Genomic DNA, 27,021 nt, shown 5'->3' with positions numbered 1-27,021 from the left:
AATTTTGGGTCCGTGGCCAGGAAACTCCCCAGACTTTAATCCCATTGAGAACTTGCGGTCAATCCTCAAGAGGTGGGTGGATAAACAAAAACCCACAAATTCTGACAAACTCCAAGCATTGATTATGCAAGAATGGGCTGCCATCAGTCAGGATTTGGCCCAGAAGTTGATTGACAGCATGCCAGGGAGAATTGCAGAGGTCTTGAAAAAGAAAGAAGGGCCAACACTGCAAATATTGACTCTTTTCATAAACTTAATGTAATTTTGAATAAAAGCCTTCAGTATGCCATAGAAACATCTGACAAAAAGATCTAAAAACACTGAAGCAGCAAACTTTGTGAAAACCAATACTTGTGTCAAAACTTTTGGCCACGACTGTTGTTTCACGTAAAGTAGCATCAAGTATGAAGATTTGGTAAGTAGCAGTGCCATGCTGGTGCAGTGGATAACATTAATAATAATAATTCTTTACATTTATATAATGCTTTTCACACTATTTAAAGCACTGTCTACACAGGGAGGATCTGAGATGTAAACCCATGATGTACTTACTATGAGGCAGCAGCGCTACCTCTGTGCCACTTGCAGGCTCTCAACTTTAGGAAAGTACATTTAAACCAAGGCCCGGGTGCTGTCTCTCCCTGTGTCTGTATTGCTTTTCACCATGTATCCTCTGTTAGCCAGTGAGTTTAGATTCTTATGGCACATGTGAGTCTTCTCTGTGATGGACTGTTACCTGTCCACAGTTGTTTCCTGCTTTGTGCACAGAGTTGCTGGTCACCATGTGGCTTTTGAATCAAGTAAGTGGATTCAACATTGGATGGATGCATGAGCAATGACTTCAAATACAAAGACACACAGTATCTGCGACATAAACATCACCGTGGATGGAAGCTTAAAAACTAGCATCAAATGGAAAGCAGTATTGTTCCAAAGATTTATACTAATTAAACTTTACTGTTTTTGAAAGTCTAATAAACCCAAGACAAACCAAATTTGTCCCCCAAATTATACACAGCACACCGTCGATAACAATAAGTTTGACATGAAGAGCATACATGTAAGTCTGGTGGTAAATGAGCTTAACAGTTCCACACCGTAACTTGCCAGCTATTTTGCAGATACCTTAGAAATCAAATAAACGTCTTCCATACAGTTATGCAAGAGTCATAGACTATCATAATTCATCAAACAAGTGTTTAAATGGTTCGGTGAAATCAGCCTTAGTATATCTTATGTGTGGATTGACCCAGTAACTATTTGTGTTTTGTTACGTGTGCCTTTACTGGTAGATTCCTAGGACAGCTTGGATGTCAGAATGGAGCACAGGATGGAGAGTACAAAGTATAATCTATTGAAAGGATCCTAGCAGAAAAAAACTGATCTTTGTGCAAGGCCAGTTTTTATGGGTTACTTATTTAGTATAGAAGGAGCACTGCACATTTTGAACACTGTTTGGTTTGTTTGTTTATAATAAAAGCACTCAAGCACTTTTCACCGTCCCCTTGCTTGGTGTGTTTGTCCTCATCTGTTTAGCTCATCCCCGTCATGACTATTGGCTGTAGCGGATTCCAATGGGACCCGGTAGCACGGAGCCAATCCACACCATCACACAACTGTTATTTATTTTGATGGAGCAAGCACAGCAAAGGTTGTCCTGGTCATGTCCAAATTGGTTTTTCTAACATTTTACTGGAATGCGGTCAATGTGGGTGTGATGTCATTCCCAGCTTCCTAGGTAAATAGAACGCAGCATTACTCTCTCTTTACCTGTCTTTTACAACATGCACGTATAATATGTGCCTAATACAAAGCTCTAACACAACAAGCACATTTTCAGACAAACAATGTAGCTCAAAGTGCTTTACAAGATGTCAAAGAGAAAGTTACAAGAAAAGAAAAACAAAAAATATTAGGTAAGAATATTAAAGAATAAGTAACAAAGATACAATCTTATAAAATAGGTATGTAACTAATAGAAGAGTAGCATCCTTATATATTATACCATAATGTAAGTCTCTAAAGATGAGCTTGGTGATAAGGACAGAAAAACAAAACAAAAAAAAACAACTTCAGTTAAGTGGGAGAAAAAACAAAATCTGCAGGGGTTCCAAGGCCAAAAGACTACCCAGCCCCCAATGGGCATTCTGTCTTAACATAAATGTGCCTAAATCATTCCATATTGTTTCCTGGATTTGTCCTGGAGGATTCAATGAAGTCAGCCTTGTGGACAGCTCCCAACACGAGCCTTCATCCCAACATCACTTGATCAGGGGCTGGTGGCGCAAATTGTCACCACAGGAGAACCAGTAAAGACAACAGAGAAAAGTAGAGCTTATTAAAGATTTCAAATACCTGAAGAATGTGATAATTCTATGCTCATGTAGTCTATTTGGAGTACAACTAAAATGTAGCTCTGAAAAAGCCAAATTAATATAATGGGTTTATAGCCATTTTATAGAATGTTCTACAGTATTAGCCTGGAGAATTTGTTTTAGTAACATATTCCTGATTTTTAGTGCATAACAAAAGCTGCCTCACCACTTCTTTTGGAATTATAAACAAGCCACCATTAGAAGATCTAAGATTATTTAAGGCTTTATAAACCATTAGTAGTATGTTAAAGTCAGCTAGCTCTAAATGACACGTGTAACCAGCGTAACATCGCTCAAACTGGTGTGATGTGCTCAGATTTTCTTTTTCTAGCCAAAATTCTGGCTGCCAAACTCTGCACTAATTGCAACCGAATGATGTTTTTCTTAGATAGTTGTGTTAGGAGTCCAATGCAGTAATCTAGTCAACTAAAAACAGTGCTTTTAATGTTAAGCTATATTCCTTAAGTGAAAAAATGCAGCCCTAGTAATCTGGTTAATGTGTAATTTAAAGTTTAGGTCACAGGCAGTTATTACTCCTAAATTCCCCTAAAGTTGTCAGGGAAGTCTATTGATAAGCTGAGTGTGTCAAGTACACTACTGATTAGCGATCAAAGACTTCTTTGAAAAAGCCTGTTGTGTCAAGGATGTAGGTGGAGGGTTTCAGCTGAGAAATTATTCTTCATAGATTGGGTAGATCTGTTTCAGTGAAAAAATTAACTTAGCTTAATTTAACGCATCACACTGTAGACAATTTCTACATAGTTGTCATGGAAATGTAAGCAAAAAACAGAAAGGTATTTTTTTGGTTTATAGGTTACTAGCTGTGCTACCCATCTGAAACAGGTTGAATTCTAAGTGATCAACGTAGACCTCAATGTTAAAATTTGCAGTACACAATGCAACGCATGTCTATTGTTATAGGATTCGTAAAAGCAATGTTGTTAGTGATGGACCATCTATTGGAATGACAGAGACATAACAACTGGATGGATACACAGACAGAAACACATACACTTTTATTAAGATGGATTATTGTCACAGAGACAGAGTACAGTAAAATACTTACTTTCATGTTCTAATCAACCTGTAACATATGCATCATATACAGTTAGGTCCATAAACATTTGGACAGAGACGACTTTTTTCTAATTTTGGTTCTGTACATTACCACAATGAATTTTAAATGAAACAACTCAGATGCAGTTGAAGTGCAGACCTTCAGCTTTAATTCAGTGGGGTGAATAAAACAATTGCATAAAAATGTGAGGCAGCTAAAGCATTTTTTAACACAATCCCTTCATTTCAGGGTCTCAAAAGTAATTGGACAATTGACTCAAAGGCTATTTCATGGGCAGGTGTGGGCAAGTCCGTCGTTATGTCATTATCAATTAAGCAGATACAAGGCCTGGAGTTGATTTGAGGTGTGGTGCTTGCATGTGGAAGATTTTGCTGTGAACAGACAACATGTGGTCAAAGGAGCTCTCCATGCAGGTGAAAGAAGCCATCCTTAAGCTGCGAAAACAGAAAAAACCCATCCGAGAAATTGCTACAATATTACGAGTGGCAAAATCTACAGTTTGGTACATCCTGAGAAAAAACAAGCACTGGTGAACTCAGCAACGCAAAAAGACCTGGACATCCACGGAAGACAACGGTGGTGGATGATCGCAGAATCATTTCGATGGTGAAGAGAAACCCCATCACAACAGCCAACCAAGTGAACAACACTTTCCAGGGGGTAGGCGTATCGATATGCAAGTCTACCATAAAGAGAAGACTGCATGAAAGTAAATGCAGAGGGTGCACTGCAAGGTGAAAGCCACTCATAAGCCTCAAGAATAGAAAGGCTAGATTGGACTTTGCTAAAGAACATCTAAAAAAGCCAGCACAGTTCTGGAAAAACATTCTTTGGACAGATGAAACCAAGATCAACCTCTACCAGAATGATGGCAAGAAAAAAGTATGGAGAAGGCATGGTACAGCTCATTATCCAAAGCATACCACATCATCTGTAAAACACGGTGGAGGTAGTGTGATGGCTTGGGTGTGCATGGCTGCCAGTGGCACTGGGACACTAGTGTTTATTGATGATGTGACACAGGACAGAAGCAGCTGAATGAATTCTGAGGTGTTCAGAGACATACTGTCTGCTCAAATCCAGCTAAATGAAGTCAAATTGATTGGGGGGCGTTTCATGATACAGGTGGACAATGACCCAAAACATACAGCCAAAGCAACCCAGGAGTTTATTAAAGCAAAGAAGTGGAAAATTCTTGACTGGCCAAGTCAGTCACCTGATTTTAACCCAATTGAGCATGCATTTCACATGTTGAAGACTAAACTTCAGACAGAAAGGCCCACAAACAAACAACAACTGAAAGCCGCTGCAGTAAAAGCCTGGCAGAGCATTAAAAAGGAGGAAACCCAGTATCTGGTGATGTCCATGAGTTCAAGACTTCAGGCTGTCATTACCAGCGAAGGGTTTTCAACCAAGTATTAGAAATGAACATTTTATTTCCAGTTATTTAATTTGTCCAATTACTTTTGAGCCCCTGAAACGAAGGAATTGTGTTAAAAAAATGCTTTAGTTGCCTCACATTTTTATTCAATCGTTTTGTTCACCCCACTGAATTAAAGCTGAAAGTCTGCACTTCACCTGCATCTGAGTTGTTTCGTTTAAAATTCATTGTGGTAATGTACAGAACCAAAATTAGAAAAAAGTTGTCTCTGTCCAAATATTTATGGACCTAACTGTACCTGCAATGCAAATATCTTCATAAAATTATAAATATTTCACATCTCACTTTCAGTCTTTAGGCCTTAGCTTCCATAATATTATAATCTTTACTTCAGAAAAAATAACTAGCCAAGAGTGGGCAGTAGGACAAAAAATCCATGTCACGGTATAATCAAAAATTCTGATGGTTTCAGTAAATACCATTGTAACATATTTATATATGCATTTTAAATGAAAACATAGTTTATTAACAAATAACAAATGTATTAATGATTAGTAGTGTTGTCTGGGTATACTGTGTATAAACAGCAAAAAACTGTTTTTTAGATATTTAACATGGCTAAACACAACCAACGATTAGTCAAAATTATGTCATCTAATATAAACATAAGACATAAAATAAGAGGACTTGACCGACTTCACAGGGACAAGCCAGAATCGGGTGGAAGATGGACGAAGGTTACTGGGAAGAGTGGAGGAGAAAGAAACAGAGAAAGAAGAATAATTGTTACTTGTGGCTGTGGTGAAGAGTTTTCCTAAAAATAAATAAGATCTTTGTGCTTTTAACTTGTGCCCTGTGTCTGTTGTGTTGGGTTTGAGGAGCAACAGTGCCCTCTAGTGTCCACAACAGCTTTAGCCCAGCAGTGGGCATTTTTGAGGTTATTTAGGACTCTTTTTGCTCTCATATAAAGTCCACGCCTTTTTGGTGCTGTTGAAGCACAATAGAATGCTAAATTTCTTACGTACATGTCCAACCAACCACATCACCATGATAAACAAGCATGTATTTAAATATGTAATTCACTTACTTAATAAAAAACACAAATCAGCCTTATTGATATACACCTTCTCCATGTTTCCCGTGCATGCCCTCTCCAGTGTTTTCCTTCCTTTGTGGCTTGTGCTTCCCAGATAGGCTCCAGGCCACCACAACCCTGAACTGAAATACCGAGTTTAATAATTGTTGGATGAATGTTATTCATCCAACATGAATGTTATTGTATCTTGATTACGTTATGTATCTATAAATAAAAACTTAAAATCGAGTTTTTCAAGTCACACTTATTGCTTCATAGTCATTGTACATATTAATTTGCCACAAGAAATTGCACTGTAAGTGAAGACTATTTTATATATTCAAACAAATAATTAGCCTACATTTGTGTTTATAATGGCAGTGAAGGGTACCAGGTTACTAATGTTAAAAGAAACCTTAAAACTTTTAGAATATGTCCATTTTTCAGGCTAACATGTTATTGAGATTGTACACATATTGAAAAAACTGGTATATCCATGTCATTTTAGGATGGAAACAAATAGCAAAAAGCAAAACATTTTAGTGAGATTCTGCGATTTTAAAAGGAGACCAGATTTATGCTTCACTTCGCTGCTCCTCTTCCTTTGTAACAACCGTTCAGGGCCATGGGTGTGGATTCAACTCAGAGAGTCATTGACAAGCACCGTTATTGACATTACTGAATGTTGATACCTAGATGTGAATTGCTATCTCTTTTCTGTAGACAATTAGGCAGTAATAACTGAAACAAGTCACACTTATAATCACTCACATTCTTTCACCATATTAAAGATAATTTAATTATTTCACTTCCACTGAAACGAAAGTACCTGTGTGTGCTTCAGTGGTCTAGCAAGAGAAATATTGAGCATCCGCGTAGCATGTAATCAAATGACAAGAACTGAACAGATGATATTGGTATCACATTTAGTTTTAATCAAGTTACAGTTTAGTAAGTTCAATACAGACGTTTTAGCATAGGCTGAGTGGTAACACAGAGCTGTCATTCCTGCCTTGCGGAGCCAGGTTCTGCATGAAGTTTGCACATGCTGCCCATCTATTTATGGATTGATTGGTTTCAGTGAGTATTAGGGAGTTTGCTCCCTCACTCCATTCTTTTATTACCATTTCCTCATCAAGAGTGACTCATCATGTGTTAAAAAAATGTGATAAATGTACTTGTGGCACTTCAACCTATTTCATCAAGATTGGGCTCTATCTAACACTATGACTTTTTATTTTTCTGAGTATTTTTTTTTATTGTGCAGGCACAAAACATGCCATAGAAAGACTGGCATGCAGGTGGCTTGGCTCTTTCAAAACTAATTTTTTTTTTTATTAAAAATCCAGAGCAGTGTAATTAGTTCAGTTCAGATTTATTGTTATGTGTATAATGTATGACTAGACTCTTATGCTCACTTTTCTCCATGACACTGCTACTCATTTTGAATTGTGCTCTATATTCCATGTAATATAAAAGCACAGATGTAATAGGCAAAGTGTATGCACCATTTATGAAAAAATAATCACGATCTGAGCATGCATCTATCTGTTATTTCAAGCCATGGCAGAACATAACCACTGAGGAAACAGAATTACAGAATCAAAAGTATGATAAACAGAATATAGCTTGGTGAGGGGAAGGAACTCTAAACTCCACCATGATGCCCACTGTGAGCAGATACAGTAAGTGAGTAAGGAATGTATCTTTACCTTGAGAAAATGATACCACGGATCTGTGATATAATTTATTATTTCCAGCTTACTTTTGTTGTCACCAGCATGCCATAGAAATGCAGAAGGCTTGCTTTCCTAAATCGAAACCTTACCTGATTAAAGCATTTATTTTACATTACAAACAGGTACCCATTAACTGCATTATAAAACGCAACAGCAAGCTAGTTTATTTTAAAATATGCTTCACTTTAGAGTACAATTTCATGTGGAAAATTAATATACACCATGATTGTGAAGAAATAACTTCAACTTAAAAAGTACCAAACTTACCCTTTAAGGTGTTACTTGCTTTAGAAAGTTGGCATTAGTTAGAAGCCTACTGTTTTCAAAAGACTAACTGGTAGGGAAGAATGCTGTAAATACTAAGCATGGATACCCCCTTGGAATTTTATTTTATACTAGCCATGTTACCTTTCGGAGACGGGTAATAGAATAATTTAAAAATATTTGCTATTTCTTGTCCTACATGTACGTTCAGTGTCTTTTCTCTGTATTCACATGTGTGTGAATGCCTCTTCTGTCGTGTTTCGTCTCCTGAGCGCCTTCCAGTAAAGCCAGTGTCTCATACTCTCTTTACTTGCAAGGCATCTTTCTCATCTCCTGTCTGGTTTTATTCTTGCCGTCTTTGATTGTGACTCTCTCAGCATGCCTCATACACTTATACTGCTTCATGTGCATCTCACATTTGCACTTCCTCTTTCGTTGCAGCACCAAAGCCAAACCGACCAATCAGATTGCTCTGAAGGACTGGACACACAGACCTTTGTGTTTTTATCGTATAGTAGATTTGGTTGATGAATATGTTATAACTCTTTATGAATATCCTTCATAGTTCAAACATGAAAAGATTAAGAGACTTGCTTAGGTCACACAGTGGAGCAGAGGCAAGAATTGAACCAATGACCTTATGGCTTAGGGTCCAGTCCAGTTATCAGCATTAAGTGTGTTTGGTTAGCCTGACATGGGGAATGCAGATGTTTATTATGTTTTGTGTTAATATGTGAGACACACAAATTTAAAAAGAACAAATAGGAAAAATAGGTTGCTTTCTATTACATTTATGCAGGATATAGGTCATTGGCCAGAGATGCATGACGTTTGACTTAATGTCTTGTTACAGGATGATGATTTGAAGTTCAAGAGGTGACTGCATGGAAAAAGTCAGCACATAACCCTGAAACCCCATGATCAGTCTGTTCCTATTCTCTTGAACACAACAATATGTACCAGTGTTTTCTTTCCAGATGAAAGCAGCGTAATTCCTACATGAGATTTAGGCTGCAGAAAGAACACAGAGGCATTCTGTACCTTTCAGTATGAGAAGATAAACTACTTCTGTGGGCTTCAGTGTAAATGTGAGAAGAAAAGTAGTATTATCAATGTTGGGGCAAAGTCAGAGGAAATGCCTGCACACATACAAGTATTTCTGTGAAGTTATTAATACAGTTAGGTCCATAAATATTTGGACAGAGACAACTTTTTTCTAATTTTGGTTCTGTACATTACCACAATGAATTTTAAATGAAACAACTCCGATGCAGTTGAAGTGCAGACTTTCAGCTTTAATTCAGTGGGGTGAACAAAACGATTGCATAAAAATGTGAGGCAACTAAAGCATTTTTTTAACACAATCCCTTCATTTCAGGGGCTCAAATGTAATTGGACAAATTAAATAACTGGAAATAAAATGTTAATTTCTAATACTTGGTTGAAAACCCTTTGCTGGCAATGACAGCCTGAAGTCTTGAACTCATGGACATCACCAGATGCTGGGTTTCCTCCTTTTTAATGCTCTGCCAGGCCTTTACTGCAGCGGCTTTCAGTTGTTGTTTGTTTGTGGGCCTTTCTGTCTGAAGTTTAGTCTTCAACAAGTGAAATGCATACTCAATTGGGTTAAGATCAGGTGACTGACTTGGCCATTCAAGAACTTTCCACTTCTTTGCTTTAATAAACTCCTGGGTTGCTTTGGCTGTATGTTTTGGGTCATTGTCCATCTGTATCATGAAATGCTGCCCAATCAATTTGACTGCATTTAGCTGGATTTGAGCAGACAGTATCTCTCTGAACACCTCAGAATTCATTCGGCTGCTTCTGTCCTGTGTCACATCATCAATAAACACTAGTGTCCCAGTGCCACTGGCAGCCATGCACGCCCAAGCCATCACACTGCCTCCACCATGTTTTAAAGATGATGTGGTATGCTTTGGATAATGAGCTGTTCCACGCCTTCTCCATACTTTTTTCTTGCCATCATTCTGGTAGAGGTTGATCTTGGTTTCATCTGTCCAAAGAATGTTTTTCCAGAACTGTGCTGGCTTTTTTAGATGTTTTTTAGCAAAGTCCAATCTAGCCTTTCTATTCTTGAGGCTTATGAGTGGCTTTCACCTTGCAGTGCACCCTCTGTATTTACTTTCATGCAGTCTTCTCTTTATGGTAGACTTGGATATCGATACACCTACCCTCTGGAGAGTGTTGTTCACTTGGTTGGCTGTTGTGAAGGGGTTTCTCTTCACCATGGAAATGATTCTGCGATCATCCACCACTGTTGTCTTCCGTGGACGTCCAGGTGTTTTTGCGTTGCTGAGTTCACCAGTGCTTGCTTTCTTTCTCAGGATGTACCAAACTGTAGATTTTGCCACTCGTAATATTGTAGCAGTTTCTCGGATGGGTTTTTTCTGTTTTCGCAGCTTAAGGATGGCTTCTTTCACCTGCATGGAGAGCTCCTTTGACCGCATGTTGTCTGTTCACAGCGAAATCTTCCACATGCAAGCACCACACCTCAAATCAACTCCAGGCCTTTTATCTGCTTAATTGATAATGACATAACGACGGACTTGCCCACACCTGCCCATGAATTAGCCTTTGAGTCAATTGTCCAGTTACTTTTGAACCCCTGAAATGAAGGGATTGTGTTAAAAAAAATGCTTTAGTTGCCTCACATTTTTGTTCACCCCACTGAATTAAAGCTGAAAGTCTGCACTTCAACTGCATCTGAGTTGTTTCATTTAAAATTCATTGTGGTAATGTACAGAACCAAAATTAGAAAAAAGTTGTCTCTGTCCAAATATTTATGGACCTAACTGTATGAACCTGTTCCTGCTTTGAAAAACCTTTATCTTTGTTTTATTTTATATTATTGTTTGTAAATAGATTTAGTATCCTTAATAAATCCTGGATCATATATCAAACATTTTTTGAAGCTAGCCCGACACCTGACAGATGTGTTAACAGGAACATGCAGAAAACCAATATTTTTATTAATTGCAGCAACAAATATATTAAATTGCAAGAAATTCACTCCTGAGTTGATTTTGGGCTTTACATTGAAACATGTCACAGTTCCATAAATCAGTTTGTGTATAATCATAAAGAAAATGCAAATAAATATAGGAAATATGGAATGGACAGAAACCAAAAAATATTGATACAAAAAAGAGTGAAAAAATAGGGTTCCTTTCTATACTACAAATTGACTATTACATAAAAGAAAGATAAAAGTGTATTTGAATGTTTTTGATTTACTGCAACACACTTTCCTTTTGACTTAACAGCTTTTCTGTCTTGATCTTGTGGACGAAGGTTCGAGGCAAACAGCGGGCAGACAGCAGATGTAGAGTAAAAAAGCAATTTCTTTATTCTTGGTGAGCAAAGAGTCTGTGCAGAGCCTGTCAGCTTGTCACTGACAGTATCACGTCACAGCCCTGTTCCTCTTTTTCAGCAGGTTTTTATATTCTTTCAGTCACGTACACAATTATCGCAGAGCTTATCTTATATTTGCAGCTTCACAAGCAGTCCTTCCTTACTGGTGGAGTAACTTCTTCTTCTCTAACTAAGACAGGGTGTAATCTCCTAAGAGCTGACCCACCCTTCGTTTATTTCTTTTATTTATCTTACGGTTATTTTCAACACCTAGGCTCTAATGCTTAATAACCTTTTAACTTCCCCACATCACATACCTTAACAATCTTAATGCATTCATATGGTTAACACAAAGAACTCTTATACTTGCAAATATATATATATATATATACAGTTTCTTAGCATCAGCTGGTTTGCATAACATATTTTCCATCCACCCAAACGCACACAGATAGTACTCATCAAGGCGATTTAGACTTGTTTATCTAAGTACAAAATATTCATTGCACTCCCTTTGACTAGGTCAAAAGGCCCTCAGCCCAAGACTTTTTGTTCAATTACTATTTAAGATATTGATTCAAAATTTTTTATCATTCCACAATCTGTCAGTGACTGCTTGTGAAAAATAATTAATACATTGAGGTAAGACTGAAATGGGGCAGCTAAATCCCGCAGATCCAAAAAAAAAGGCTTGTAAAAGGACCATCTTTGATTGTAAAAAAGTGTTCTAACGGGAGGACTTCTCAAGCTTTTAGTACACTAAGTTATTATTCTATATTTTTCTTTGCTCACAGTACATTAATTGGTTTATGATGATAAAAAATATTCATAATTAATTCACTCATAACCTTTATGAGTTTGGTAAATCAGTAAGGGGTAAAGAGTGCTGTCTAAGCTGGAGCTGAACTTCCAGTTGGAGATTTACTGCTTCTTTCCCTACCTCTGGCTCATTGAGTACCGCATATACTCACATATAAGTCGAGTCTTGAAACCCAATAAAATCGATCATAAAATCAGACCCCAAATTATACGCCTGTTCAAAAATGTGACACTTAAATTTTTTTTTTTTTTTTACATCTTCTTGCCTCTTCCAATCACGCATCAGTTTCTCAGACGCATCGAATTTTGTTGTTACCAATTTTTTTCGCAACTTCAATGACGTTTAATTTAAAACCAGCTTCATATTTTCTTCTGATCAAATACTCCATCGTAGATAAGGGATGCTCTTACGATAAAGGTGCAAATGTCTCTTTGGAATAGTTCAGGTATTACTGTGTGGTCACGTAGGCACAATACATGGAAAAAAAAGACAGTGTGCTCCGTGGTTGCTCTCTCAGGTGGGCGTTAGCATATCATAATCTCTTGGACCAATAGAGTGAGTTTTCCGAATTCGACTTATACGACTGACATTATAAAATACCAGAAATTATACGGTAAAATCAAGTCCCGACATATCCGGGGGAGAACTTATCTGTGAGTATATATACGGCAACCCTTAAGCAAGTTATTTTAATGTGCCTGAGCTTTAATTGTTAAAAATAAATGTAAAATGTGTTACATAATTGGTGTCATAGGAGTTAGCATTACTGTCTGGGGTTTGAAAGTTGCACATTTGATCATCTGCGTTGAGTTTGCATGTTCTCCCCATGTTTGTGTTTTAATATCTCCAAAGATGTGCATGTTCGGCTAATTGGTGGCTCTAGTATGGTCACAGTATATGTGTGTGATAGAATGGACTGCATTCTGGCCAAAATTAATTCCTACTTTTACCCAGTGCTGTCAGCCTTTGATGGAATAAGTGGTCAGCCTTTGATGGAATAAGTGGGCTTTAGGAAATAAAGTGTCTTTAGGCGGTTTTCATTGTATAAAATAAAAAAATGTTTCTGAGTTTTCTAAGTTCTTCAGTTTACTGAATGGGAAGAAAATAATTCAAGAATGGAAGTAAATGGGGTTATTGTTGTGATTGTGTTAATTTTTTCAGGCTTAACAAATTTTTTGTGGACATTTTGAATTTTTCCTAGTCACTCTAAACATTGCTGCACTAGGTTTCTGTTCCCATTTGTGTTTGTATTCCATTCTAAATTAGTTTATTTATCTTTGTATATGTAAAAAGATGTAACACCATTTTGATTTTTTAATCGGCACTGCCATTTTGTGGTCCAGTTGTCACAATACAACAAACAGTTATAAGGGGTCTTGACTGGGAAAATGTACTATATTACACCACTGGCATGACTGTATAAAACCAGGGCCATGCTAGAATGCACTGTCCAAGATTGTGAATTCTCTCTTTAAAAGATTTAGAGTGTTTAGATTTTTAGTTCTGTTTAGATTTCAGGTTTACAATTTGCCAGCTAGTATTGTTCAATTTAGATTTTTGTTTCATATTTTTGCTTTGATGATTGATCTTCTATTCCTCTGTAAAGAAGAATTTGATAAACTTCTGAAACTGACCGAAATTACAAGATGCCATAAACTCACTGCAGAACGGAAAAATTGTAGGCCCAGACAGCTATCCAGTAGAATTTTGTAAAATCAAATCAGTGCATTATTCTTAGCAATGTTTATGGAAGCTAGAATAAATACAGTTCTACCAAAAACACTAAAGTCTTTACTTTAATAATTTCAAAATCAATATATACTCCTGACCAACTCCAAACTCATTTTATATTACTTTCAGCACCATTTATGAACCTATTCAGTTTGGTACATCCATCTTCAATCATGTTAAAGTACATAATTGCTTCCACAAACTAATTTTTCACATAGAGAACTTGTCTTTCTTTGTTTTCATTGCTTCCTGCTGTACCAGAAATGCAAACGTCTTTGTACTCTCCTCTACTGACATCTACAGCAGTCAGTCTCTCATCACTTGTTTTATTTTCTAAATTAATTTCTTTTTAGGTTCATAATAGATATCCTGTAGTTTATCATCTTCATTTGCTAACCCTGGTATGTACACATAGACCTTCTCAGGATTTGTTGACTCTACTCCTGTCTTTTAACGGACTGTCTCTACAGTATGTTGCTCTTTGCTTGCTATTCTCCTCGAGTGCCAAACACACAAATACCTTCTCTCTGTCATTTACATTCCTGTGAGCTCAGATCCTTAAAATAACAATGTCATTTTTTTCCCTACGTAACTCCCCATCCATCTACTTTTAATCATGTTCATCCACGTTTTGGTTGCTAAAAAACAGACACTATTCTTGTAGAAATGGAAGATTCCAAACCTGAAAAAGATGCAAGGGCATATTTGCATAGATCTCCACACGTTCTCATACAAAGCCAATTTAGAGTTTCCACTGAGCTGAATTGCATTTGAACAATATTTGAAATACCAGCTGGTCCAGTGTAGGAGCCACACCTGAGAAAAAACATGTTGTGTCTAGTTTTTATTTTATGAAGACTCATGTGTAGAAATGAATAGTGATAACAATGCTATTACCAGTAAGCGAATACTGTTTCACCATTTGTTACGCTCTATTTCCTTAGTGATGTATATTTATTTTTATTTATATTAAACTGAAGACACAATGATGAAATAAGTAATGTTAATTTCAATTAGTTCGTAATGCAAAAATTATTCCAAAAAAACAGGGGTGCCGTCATACATAGAAATGAGTAGATAACAATGTCAAAGCCAAAAAAGGATATTTCAAAAACAGTATTCAACAGGAATACTTGACTAACAGGAATCTAAATAAGAACCAAATCACTAAGCAAAACTAAAAATCCAACAGAAAGGCTAAAGATCAAAAAATGCAATGTACTGACAAAGAAATCGCTAAAGGATGAAGAATTCAAGATTGCGACTTTTGCAAAAGGCAATAATGCAAATGCTCAAGCAAAGTCTCTAGCTGAGATTCCCATTTTAAGGTATCCTACCCATGCACCATGTAACTCTAATATCTTAAAAATACTATGCATTTGGCACAGAATGGACGGTTGCAGGAATGCAGGTAGACAAAATTAAGGACGAAGGGCAGAGGTCCATTATAACATGTCTTTTTTCAATTTAAATTACTGAGTAGTGCTATATATTACCAAGTAGTGTGGTAGACAGTAGCACTTTGAAGACCTTCAAATCTTGACTTGATGATATTTAGCAAAAAGGGGATGGAAAGCATTGACACACTTGTTTGGCTGAATGTCCTGTTCTCCTCAAAACATTGGCCTAGTTTGGGCTAGAAGGTGTAGTTACCTACTAAACATCTTCATTGACTCAGTTATTCATTGGATGGTCAGACTTCACCAGGTCAGGCTGTTTATTTATCAGTTATTCCTGTTATGATGTCAAGGTCATGAGTGATTAGGTCTAAATAAATTGTAAGAGATGAACTACTACAAAGGGGCAAGGTGAAAAGAAGTCTGAGAATGAGCCAAATCTCAGAATGTCAATAAGTGAATAACAAGCTGAACAACAAAGTCCAAAACAAGTAGCAAGAATCAAAGAAAAACAAGACAAAAAGTATCCTTTGTGTAACAAAATCACTAACCCAAAGTCTTGCTTTGTAGATGTTTAATACATTGGCTTGAATAGGATAATTACTGTGTCATCAAATTTTATAGGGGCTAGAATGTAAAATCACAGTTCATATATCATGTAGTCTCATGGACCCAAAAGTATAATACATACAGCAGGAAGCAACCATGAACATTTAAATGGCTCTCTGAGTGTCACATTTCTCAATTCATCCAACACCTCATTAAGGCGGTGCTCAAAGTAGGGACGGTGATTTCTAATTGCAAAGAGTAATGGCGCTCTTGTTAACCAGATCTGAGAGAGAGCATGCTTGTGATTACAATAAACTGTTTTCAACCAAAAAAGACTATTCAAAATATAGATGTGTGTCGTATGTATGGCGCGCAAGTGTTAAAAATAAGCATAATTTGTTGCATGGATAAACCTTTCTGTAAAATCATATTATACATTAGTATTCAAAGACATCAAGGGACTAGTGGTAAATGTTATTCACAAGTACGATGATAGTGTTAGATGCAGGGTTGAAAGAACTGGCAGCTATGTTCATGAAAATATGAATTCAAAGTAAACAGTGTGTCATACCTAATAAAAAGGGGGAAGAAAAGAACTGTCATTAAATGAGTAGATAATGAAGAGCCACAGGAAATGCAGATGTCTATACTCATTGCATACCAATCAGTAAATATCCCTATTGAGACATCTCCACAGAGCATGTAACGGTCCTACAGGTTAACGGTCTTGCTCAAGGGCCCAGCAGAGTAGGATCTCTTTTGGCAGTGACGGGGATTCGAACCGGCAACCTTCTGGATACCAGCACAGATCCTTAGCCTCAGAACCACCACTCAAGTTGTCCCCAGATGTGGATTCTCATTCAAAAATCACAACTGTCCCAGTGAAGCTATATATCATGTGACTAAAAACTGGGGGCTGTCTCTACAAACAACAAAGCAGCATCCAAGCATTTGAACTACAAAATGGCAGTGCCCAAATAAAAAAAGTTCCCACAAAATGGTGGCATATGAATATTAGCATCAGACAAAATTATAATAGCCAAAAATAAACAATTGTAGGCAAAATAAGAATACATTTACAAGCCTAATAAATAGGATTGGTGACAAATTCCACTATCTCACCATTTAGCTCACAATTGTTCGTGTCTCTTTATTCAACCATGTCATATGCCATTCATTGTCTGTTCTTAACTCCACAGCCCTAATAGTGGACATCCAGCGTATCAGTTTCCTGGATTTAGAAAGTTGATTCACTTCAGTTTGTTTCAATGGTAGACTTACAGTCTTGACCAATGGCCTTGGGAGTCTGTGGGACAGCACCATGTCCCAGATTTTACATTATCTGCCCATCACGGGTTTATTGCCAGATGTGATGAATGTATTCATATGCCGTACCTTGGGTAGGGTGTGATGTACGGTTGATTCGCCTATCCACTGGATCCCTTTGAGGTTTTGTTGCTTGTTGATAGAAGGTAACTGTGAATATCAGGTTCTGTGTTACAGGAAGTTTAATAACACAACTTTTATGTTACCTAAAATGTCATTTTTTTGAGCTCTACAATTCATATAACAGTAGTAAAAGCTATAAGTAGTGACTGAAGTTAACTAAGGACTAATTTTGTTCTCATGTTTTTCACTGTTTCTGGGAGCAATAAATACATAATTAAACAATGTACTTATGCAAAGGTAGTTTTAGCTCCACTGCTTCTTCTCTAGACAGTTATTATACTGAATAAACTAAGTGGCAATAAATGAAAAATGCACACATACACAGAATGAAAATCTGTAGGCAAAGGTTTTGTGAACTGCGCCTACTGCATTTTATCCAAATAATTCCATGAACATTTACAGTATATCACCACAATCACTGCACAGATTCATCCAGTTTGATTCAGTTCAGCTCCCCACGTGGTGGCATTTCTACTGACAAAGTAGCAGTCCATGCCCTCTTGTTGTGTCTTCCTAAAAAAAAATTGAATTCTAATGACCACATTTCCCAGCAGGCCACACAATAACCTAGCATATAAAAATCATATATGAGGTGAGGCACAAAAATAATCAGACCGGGCTTGGGGCTTTCCTGGAAAACCATCTGGAGGTCGTCTGGACGTGAATCATAGAACTATATCCCCTCCTACACGCCCTCTCAAACCGCCGACCGGTTAGGTATATCCTGTGAATAGCCCAGTCAGTATTTGCACAACAATCGCTACACGAGTTGCCGCTTTAATGTTGGCTAAAAAAAGCAAAGAGTGAGACAAGACAAGACAAAGCTCCCGCGCACAATGCTTTTTCCATAAAGCAGTTTTTGACTGACAAAAACATTCCTGTCCTTGATCATCCTCCCTATTCACCTGATTTAGCTCCCTGTGATTTTTACTTGTTCCCGAAAACCAAAAGTGACCCGAAGGGAACACATTTTTCTTCCATGGATGAAGTTAAGACAGAAACGGCAAGCCTGTTGAAGAGCCTCAAGCAAGAAGACTTCCGGCATTGTTTAAATCAATGGAAGATACATATGGAGCGGCGCAGAGATCGGGAAGGGGAGTATATAGAAGGTGACAATGTTTAGAATGCTGTAATTCATCAATAAATATATTTTTTTTTACCAATCCGGTTATTTTTGCGTCTCACCTCATATATGGTTATGCAAACAGCCAAAAACATAAATCCATTGCATGCAGTAATGTAGAAAAACAAGCAAAGGAAAAAATGAGCATAATTTGTATAACCTTGCATTAACTGTGATTCAATAAGAAATTGTCTACATTACTCTGAAATAGTTAAAGACAGTAAAAACAGCAATAGGTATGTGAAAGGACCTGTGCTGCATACATATAACAAAAAAGAGGATGTGATATATTTTAAAAAAGAGAAAATTACACTCAGATTAAAGATTAGGCGGGAGCACCTTAAATCATTCAGGTAAAAGGAGTTTTGCTTCTTGTTTGAAGTCTTGTCAAGATGAACAGAAGTTCAGTGCTTGGGAAGCTGGGATTTAGGTTTTTTTTTTTAAGTTTTATAATTTTCACTTACTTAGCTGTGAATCTCAAAGAATAAACCATGAAGTTTTGGTAACGATGTCTGAAATATTCACTGCGCTCTGGAACCATTTTTGAGCAAGAAACAGGGAGCTGATGTACAGGAGTCCCACGATGCATTTGAGACTGCCAAAGAGTTCTATATCTCCTTCTTGCTCGGTCTCTTTTTCATTTTGCCTGAGAACCCATAATCTGCAAGAAAAGAAGCCTTCTGGGAGTGGATTGGTCATCGGCATCTTGTAAAAGTCAGGGGACATTATGCTGAAACTATATAATGCACTAGAAAGACCGCATGTGGAGTATTGTGTGCAGTTCTAGTCACCACAGTACAAGAAACATATAGCAACACTTGAAGCTGTGCAGAGGAGAGGAATTAAGTGCATCCCAGGACTTGTGCTGACAGATTGACAGTCTGTCAGACTCAGTGATTTAAACCTGTTCAGCCTCGAGCAGAGGAGACTGCGTGGGGACCTAATCCTGGTATTTAAAATCCTCAAAGGCATTGATAAAGTAGATTCAGCAACATTCTTTCAGTTTAAGGCTGAATCACGTAATCGAGGACATCGGTGGAAATTAAAGGGAAGGGCATTTAAGACTGAAGCCAGGAAGCACTTCTTTAATCAAAGATTTTTGGTAATCTGGAACAAACTACCAAGACATGTAGTTAAACCTTTCAGAAATATCTGGATGAGATATTGGGACAGCTTCGTGATTAGGTAAATAAACGGGATTGATGAACTGAATGGTCTCCTCTCATTTGACAAATTTCTTATGTTTCTTATTACTCCTACTTGGACTGGACCAAGAATTAAGGTACCCATGTTATGTGATTCTTTTATCACCATATATTTGATGTTAATGTTTTTGATGCCAATTAATATGATCTTCTGGTAAAATAATAAGTCAGTGCCTTTGTTTGAAGATTACTAGTGAGACAAGACCTAGATTGCCCATTTCTTTTTTTTTTTACCTCTATTGGTGGCGACACTGGTTTAAAGTAAAGGAATGAAATAAAAGACAGTCCCAGTCAGCAACACAGCCTGCCATTAGAGAGCGGTCCCTAGGATTGAATATGTGGAGTACAATACAGATAGTGAAACAAACAAGAGGTTACAGATAACAGTTACATAGCTGGTCTTGATATTTCTTCCTATCCTCCATTAGAAAAACATCTTGAAGGGTTAGTTGTTACCTTTTGTTATAATATTAAGTTTAATGTCACTGTCTCTGTGCAGACATTTTAAATCTGTTTTTCTTTTCTTTGTACATGTATAGCTGAGCCAGATTTAGTACAAAGGGGCTCCGCATTTAGAATTGCTAGATAAGCATTTGAAGAGAGAAGGTACAACTACAAAAATGGGCATTGTACTATTTCTGTATGTTGAGATGAAATCGAATCTTCTCCTTTCCTTGTTTGGAACCTAAGTAAGGGCCTACACATGGAGAAGACAATGTATAAAGACTTGGACAGCAGCAAAATACTTCAAAGCCGTTGGACAGATGGGTGATAACGTCATCCGTCCTGAAAATCCTTTCAGCGCAGTGACAAAAATGACAAACTATACACAAAGTGTTGTCATGGCTTCCTCGTCTGTTATGCCGCATAAATCGTCATTAAAGAAAGCTGTTATTTTCTCTTATGTGATTTTTACCACCGTATCACTATGGGAGGGATATCGCCTTTTAATATCATATCTATATAGTTTTCGGTTACTTAAAACGCCGCAATTACAAAAGAACTTATTCCAACTAGGGAGGTATTGCCCTTAAAGGAAACACCTTTACTGTCAGGTGATCTGACAACATGGAAAAAACAGGGAGTGTGGGCACAAACACATCAAATACAAAGATATTATGGTAGCATCAACATACAATTTATGCAGTGCTACTAATGAAACATATATCATGGAATAGAAATACAACATACAAGTTATAATGAACAATCACAGTTTGTAAGCACTCTTGTGCAACCTTCAATGTTATCTCTATGTTTCAAATTCAAGTCGAGTCACCAGAAATGTGTAGCTCAATAAACAAGGAGCAGCTAAATGCCCCCACTGATATTCTGTTGTTGTTTTAGTGTGCATTTCTCCCTACAGATGTCCACAACAAATGTCTAGATGTCAGATGTCTAGATTCTCCATCTCCAACTGATCTGTGGAGAGCTGCATTGACTGCAAATTTTGTCTGTCTTCCAGACTAAAGACTTGGCAACTGGTTGTATGCTAATGAGCGCTAATTATAATAGAAAATCTGGGCCAGGAGTCCCACAGCTCTCTTCATACTCTGATCAAGGTCATTGGCAGCGCACCTCACATGGGTGGTCTAAATTTATAAAGGATAAAAAGACATGCTGAGTGTTCACTTAACTGAAATAAACATCTGTTAAGTGCCGGAGAGTGAAAATGCACAGGGTATTGCTGAGTGTACATTGGATGATTTCCTTCATTGATCAAAGATTAGAGAGTTAAATTAAAAATAAAAATGACATTTTTAAAGAAATACCTTTTAAAGAAAGTTTTGTTCCCAACCACTTTCGTTTACAACATTTTTCCAAAACACAAAACCACAGTGCCAAGAATCACAATTCTCTGCACAAACTTTAAAAAGATGGCAAACCAGTCTGGTCCTGCAGATAGCAGTACTGTAGTTGAGTCCATGTTGTTTGGCACAACATTTTTAAAAAACACTTTAGCCTTTTGGATTGGCAGCACACATACTTTATTTAGAATTATAGTAATGTTTTCATAGTGTTCAACACAAATTGGAAACTTAAGTCCATAACGAAGTAAACTGCATGACTATTAAAAGAGCTGAGAGAAACTGAGGTCATGAGTAGCACAGTGAAGACAAACCAACTCAAATAATTCTATAGAAAAGCAGCAAAGAGGCCAACTTGAAGTAGTAATTACCTTAATGTCTACTGTGTGGGTTAAATACACACACACGCAGGATTAAATACACATGGGGGGTTACTTGCTTGTACTACAAAGCCACAGCAGATGAGTCAAACAGTCGAAAGAGGTGCGTGTCACTCCTCTTTTCAGGTCTCTACACTGGCACACTGTAGCAGCACACATTAAGTTCAGATCCTTGATCTGTGTCTACAGAGTACTCAGTGGCTCAGCACATACAGTATGTACAGTATATGAAGACACTCGTCAGGTTCTACTCGCCCACTCAGGTCTGCTATCTCAGTCCAGACTGTTTGTAATGTGTAGCTCCGAACTGGTGGATTGAATGGCCCACCTCTCATCTGAGCTGCTGACTCCTTCGATGTGTGTAAGAAGTGTTTATTTCTGTCTAATTGATATTAGCTGTTAGTTTTTGTAATCTATTAACTGTAACTAAGTTGTACTTTGTTTTCTAAGTTTCACTTGAGATCATTTTTGTACCTTTGGCCTGTAACTCTTAACAGTCCCTAGACTGATGTTTGCTCTGTTATGTTGACCTCCTTTTCAAGTTACCATGGATAAAAATGTCTGCTAAGCAAATAAATGTAAATATAAAAATATTTCTAGACTATTTTGTTCTTAAATATCTTTGTAATTGATAATAATTTTGATGTAAGGTTCTTAGTACTTGAGAAAAGAATAACTTGACTTGTGTAGTTCTGTTTGGTTTAGAGTCTTCACTTGCGATGATCAGTTTTGTAACCTTGTCCTGTAACACTTCTTCCTCATACTGAGGTTTACTCAGTTATGTTTACCTCTTTTGTAAGCACCAGCTACGTGAGTCAATGTGAATGTAATGTTGAACTCAAAACAGGAATCAGAAAAACATTATTCACACCAATAGAACAGACAGTGGCTCTTTAAGACAGAGAGCTCCACTCTAGCACTCATGGGTCAATAAAATTCAATATCTTCTTCGGATTCAGATTCAGTGTTCTTTGCATGTTGGTTTCCAAACATCCTGACAGATAGAAGCCTGGTAAGATGAATATGTCATGAAAAAAGGACCAGAATGTAGTTGAGTGTTATTTATTATGAAGGTGTGACGGTCCTGAACTTTCTGTTACTCTCCTAACTTTGTGTACAAGGATAACTCTGAAGTTTCAAGACACTTTAGTCCTGGAGCTTTTGGATTAACTAGCAGATATTGCTGCTATTTCTCAGTGGGTTGTTTATCAGGAGCCTTTGGCTGTTTGGTGAAAGGCCATGTGCTGCAATGGTCAGTCTCTTCATGCAGGCCAGGCAATGTATTTGTCCTTTTGGTTACACAAGGAATGTAAGCAGACCACAATAAATATTGTACTACAGTGTCAAATAAAGCTCAATGGTACAATACAAACTTGATGGCTTGGCCTCCTAAAGATTACCTTGGCCACAGCTTGCTTGAACTTTGAAGTTGGGGTAAGCTGGAGCAACACCACTTCAGCAGGGAGCAAAGATTGATATTTAAGGAGGACAAAGGCAGTTTTGTGCAGCTGACAGCATAAAGTTTATGAACGAAACTTTAAACAGCTGGGAATACTCTGTACTCCTACTACAGAGAGTCGGACATGGTCAGCTGGTGATACTTGCACCACAGGATAACACATCCCTGTTTCAATGTTATTAATCAAAATAGAAAGCAGGAGAATTTGCCATATTATTCCACAATATTAATTTAACCTACTTTTATTCCGTCACAGGTTAGGACTTTATGGGGCATATAAGAGTCATACTAAACCCAAATTATGACCACAGAATCCAAAGTAAAAAACAGAAAAGGGTGATTCCTTAATAAATAAAGGCATAATTACAGTAGGACATATGTTATGAGAAAATATAAGGTAAAACGACAAAACCTAACTGATCAAAGCACCTGCTGACTCCACTGTGGGATGGCTGGCTCACTTACCAATTAACATTCACTTTTCTCCTGCTCAAATTCTTCCCGATTCATTCCTCCTCTTACTTTTGACCTTCCTTCCTCCAGTCAGTTGAGTCTTTGTTTCGCTGCTGCTTCTCAACTTCAAGTTTACAGGCCATGTAAGTGAATAGGGCTAATAAGCCTTTCCCCGCCAGTACTTCCTATCGCAAGCACTTCCAGTTTACCCAAAGACCATCCAAGGTCCCGGTGTTGCATATGCATGACTCTCTCCTAATCAGGTGGTTTGCCTGTTCCATTCACCATTGTACAAGGGAGAACCAGACTGCATGTCTGCCCTCTAGTGGCTGTTTGGGGACAACAATAATAAGTGCATTTCCACCTTCACAGAGGGTTTCTGGTGTCTGACCAGAACTTCAATATTTACATTTACATTTATTGGCATAGCAGATACTTTTATCCAAATCAACTTACAACAGAGATAAACATAATTGAGCAGCATTAGATCACATGCTGCTTATTAAGTTTTATGCAGTCCAACTGTTTGCACTAAAAATGTTTCACACAAGTTCAGGTTAAATAATCACATCAGTTACAAGCCTCACGTATGGTTTGTCTAGCTCCTCAAAAAAATAACAATACAAATAAAAAGCAACATTGGAAGCAAATCCAACACTAATTAATTGAAAAACACCATTTAGGGGAAGAGTATGAGAGAAATTCCACAGAGCTGAAAACCATCAAAAATAAAACACAAACTAATGAAGTAAGTACAGAACAACTACCGTATATACTCGCGTATAAGTCGGGTCTTGAAACCTGAAAAATCGATCATAAATTCAGACCCCGACTTAAGCGCCTGTTCAAAAATGCGACACTTAATTTTTTTTTTTTTTACATCTTCTTGCCTCCTCCAATCTTGCATCAGTTTCTCAGACACATCAAATTTTGTTGCAGCAGCGCAGTTACCAATTTCTTTCACCACTTCAACAACTTTTAATTGAAAAGCAGCTGTATATTTTCTTCTGATCGAACGCTCCATCGTAGATAAGAGATGCTCTTATGATAAAGGTGTATGAGGGTGTGAGATACAAAAAACACAAATCAGTGCAAATGTCACTTCGGAATAATTTGGGTATTACTGTGTGGTCACGTAGGCACAATACATAGAGAAAAAAAGGCAGCGCACTCCATGGTTACTCTCTCAGGTAGACGTTAGCATATCATAATCTCTTGGACCAATGGCATGAGTTTTCCGCATTCAACTTATATGACCGACATTATACAGTAACATATTAGAAATTATACGGTAAAATCAAGTCCTGACTTATCCACAAGTATATACGGTATGTAGAATGACACATTCTCTAACAACCAGATATGGGCATTGTGTTCAAATGGGTGAGTATTTTTACTACTATAAATAATGGATAAGACCAAATAATGGAAAACACTTCCTACTATACTATAGTAGACCTGAATACACAATCCAAAAAAAAAACTGTTGCTGAAAAAACAAAATATTATGTGAAAGAAAATATCTGCTTCAATATCAAATAGTATACTCTGAAAATAAAAAGGTATACTTAGAAAAGTTATTCATTGAAAAATGAAAGGTGGCATTCTGTTTAGAGTGGTTGAGTCTGAATTCAAATTACTGTGCTGTTTTTGGTGAAGTACTGTATAAATACACACACTAGTAATAATTAAGGCTTCCCCTCAAGCCATTTATATTTTTCTCATGGTCTGGGTAGGACATTTGTCAAAATAGTACATCTAGGAACAGAGCAATGTATATAATACTAATAACATACTTCTAGAAAAGACAATTTCCCCTCTGGGGTTAATACAGTGTACCACATACCTAAACAAATAAATAACCTGGAGTGATAATGTTAAACTCCAGTCTAAATAATTGTGCAAGAAGCAAATCAGACATCTGGACTTTTCTGCAAACACTACAGCACAGCTATTGTTCTTCCTGACTATTACATGTGAAACATCATTGTGGATTTCTCTGTTTTTTATCATATTAAACTAACTTTTCTTTAAGTTAAGATTTTATAATACTATATACAGTAGAACTCTGATTATGTGTGCCCCGATTTACATTATCCAAGGTGAACCTGTAAATGTAATACATTACTTTTCTTACAAAGTAATTCTTAAAAGCTTTGCCTTGAATACTGTACTGAGCACATATTGCTTTAGGGCAACCGTGATTAAACACAGAACAATATACAGCTACGCATGGCACGATGGCGTTGCTCACAAGGGAGGCTGGGGTAAGACAAGGTGGAGGGTGGGAGTTCTTTTGTAGTTATTGCTTCAATGTGATCGGGATGTCATGGCTATCAAGAGGGAAGCGGTGTGCAGTGCAGTGTAATGGCCGAGTATACAACTGTAAATACTGCGTTCATGTGTCATTGTTAGCCACATTTTTGTCACATTACCTGAGGATTTTTGTGAGTTAGGCTCCTTCATTTAATGTCTTATCATTTCAGGAAAGGACTACATTTGGATGGATGATGTTGCTTGCAACGGAACAGAAAGCACAATCATTCAATGCAGATTTGCAGGCTGGGGGAAGACAAATTGTGGACACGTGGAAGATGCCGGCGTCACCTGCAATCCATAATGAACTGAGGATGAAAGGACTAATCTGTGATTAAAACCAGTCATACATCAGATTACACAAGAAGTATTTGATTTTTTTTTTTGTGGTTCTTCAAAAGGTTATCCATTCTTATTTCATTGTCCAGAATATGATGAGTTTTTTCATGTGTTTTCAAGGAGTTTTTTTTTTTTTTAAATTGATCAATTACCAGAGCTTTCTAGTCTTCCTGCTTTGATCCATGTTATGCATTGAAAAATATATTTTGTTTAATAGGCTTATTTTTATTTTCAAATTATAAAAAAGTTACATAATTACTAGATTTTTTTGAAAACACTTTATTGTCACCATATTTCATTTATGCCCAAATTTATTTGTAGTCATTACTACAATGCTATAATATAGGGACAACCTTGATTAGCACCAATTCATATAGAGATCTTATTTGTTTTTATAAATCCTCCTGGACAATGTATCAGCTCAGGGAATATACCTCGAGACAGACATCATGTCTGAGATTCACATAAAAAGACATTAAAGATGTATGAAGTACTTGGCTCTAATGCCAAACAAGCAAGAAAGAAAGAAACGTAGGTAGGTTAAGATGGCTCTTTTTTTAAATGTATGCTGACCTCTTTACAACTTCTGTATGAGAAGGAGTAAACTTGTCTGTTTTTTGATCAAAGGTACCCAGGCCCAAGAAACAGTTTGTGATATTTTTTACATTATTTCAGTGTGATGGGCAGGTTTCTGCAATGCACCCAATGGCA

General features: G+C 37.2%; 1 protein-coding gene across 1 annotated transcript in view; it reads left to right on the top strand.

Annotated features, from left to right (window-relative positions):
- Positions 1-26,581, top strand: part of scara5 (scavenger receptor class A, member 5 (putative)) — a 454,157-nt gene extending 427,576 nt beyond the window's left edge. The window contains exon 9 of the mRNA XM_051924614.1: positions 26,142-26,581. Within this exon, the coding sequence (XP_051780574.1) occupies positions 26,142-26,275 (134 nt within the window). The 3' untranslated portion in view covers positions 26,276-26,581. The remainder of the gene's footprint in view (positions 1-26,141) is intronic.
- The last annotated feature ends 440 nt before the right edge of the window (positions 26,582-27,021 follow it).

The sequence above is a fragment of the Erpetoichthys calabaricus genome, chromosome 3 (assembly GCF_900747795.2).
Source record: "Erpetoichthys calabaricus chromosome 3, fErpCal1.3, whole genome shotgun sequence".
Classification (NCBI taxonomy): Eukaryota; Metazoa; Chordata; class Cladistia; order Polypteriformes; family Polypteridae; genus Erpetoichthys; species Erpetoichthys calabaricus.
The sequence above is the reverse complement of the archived record's forward strand: the minus strand, read 5'-3'. Positions and strand labels throughout refer to the sequence as shown.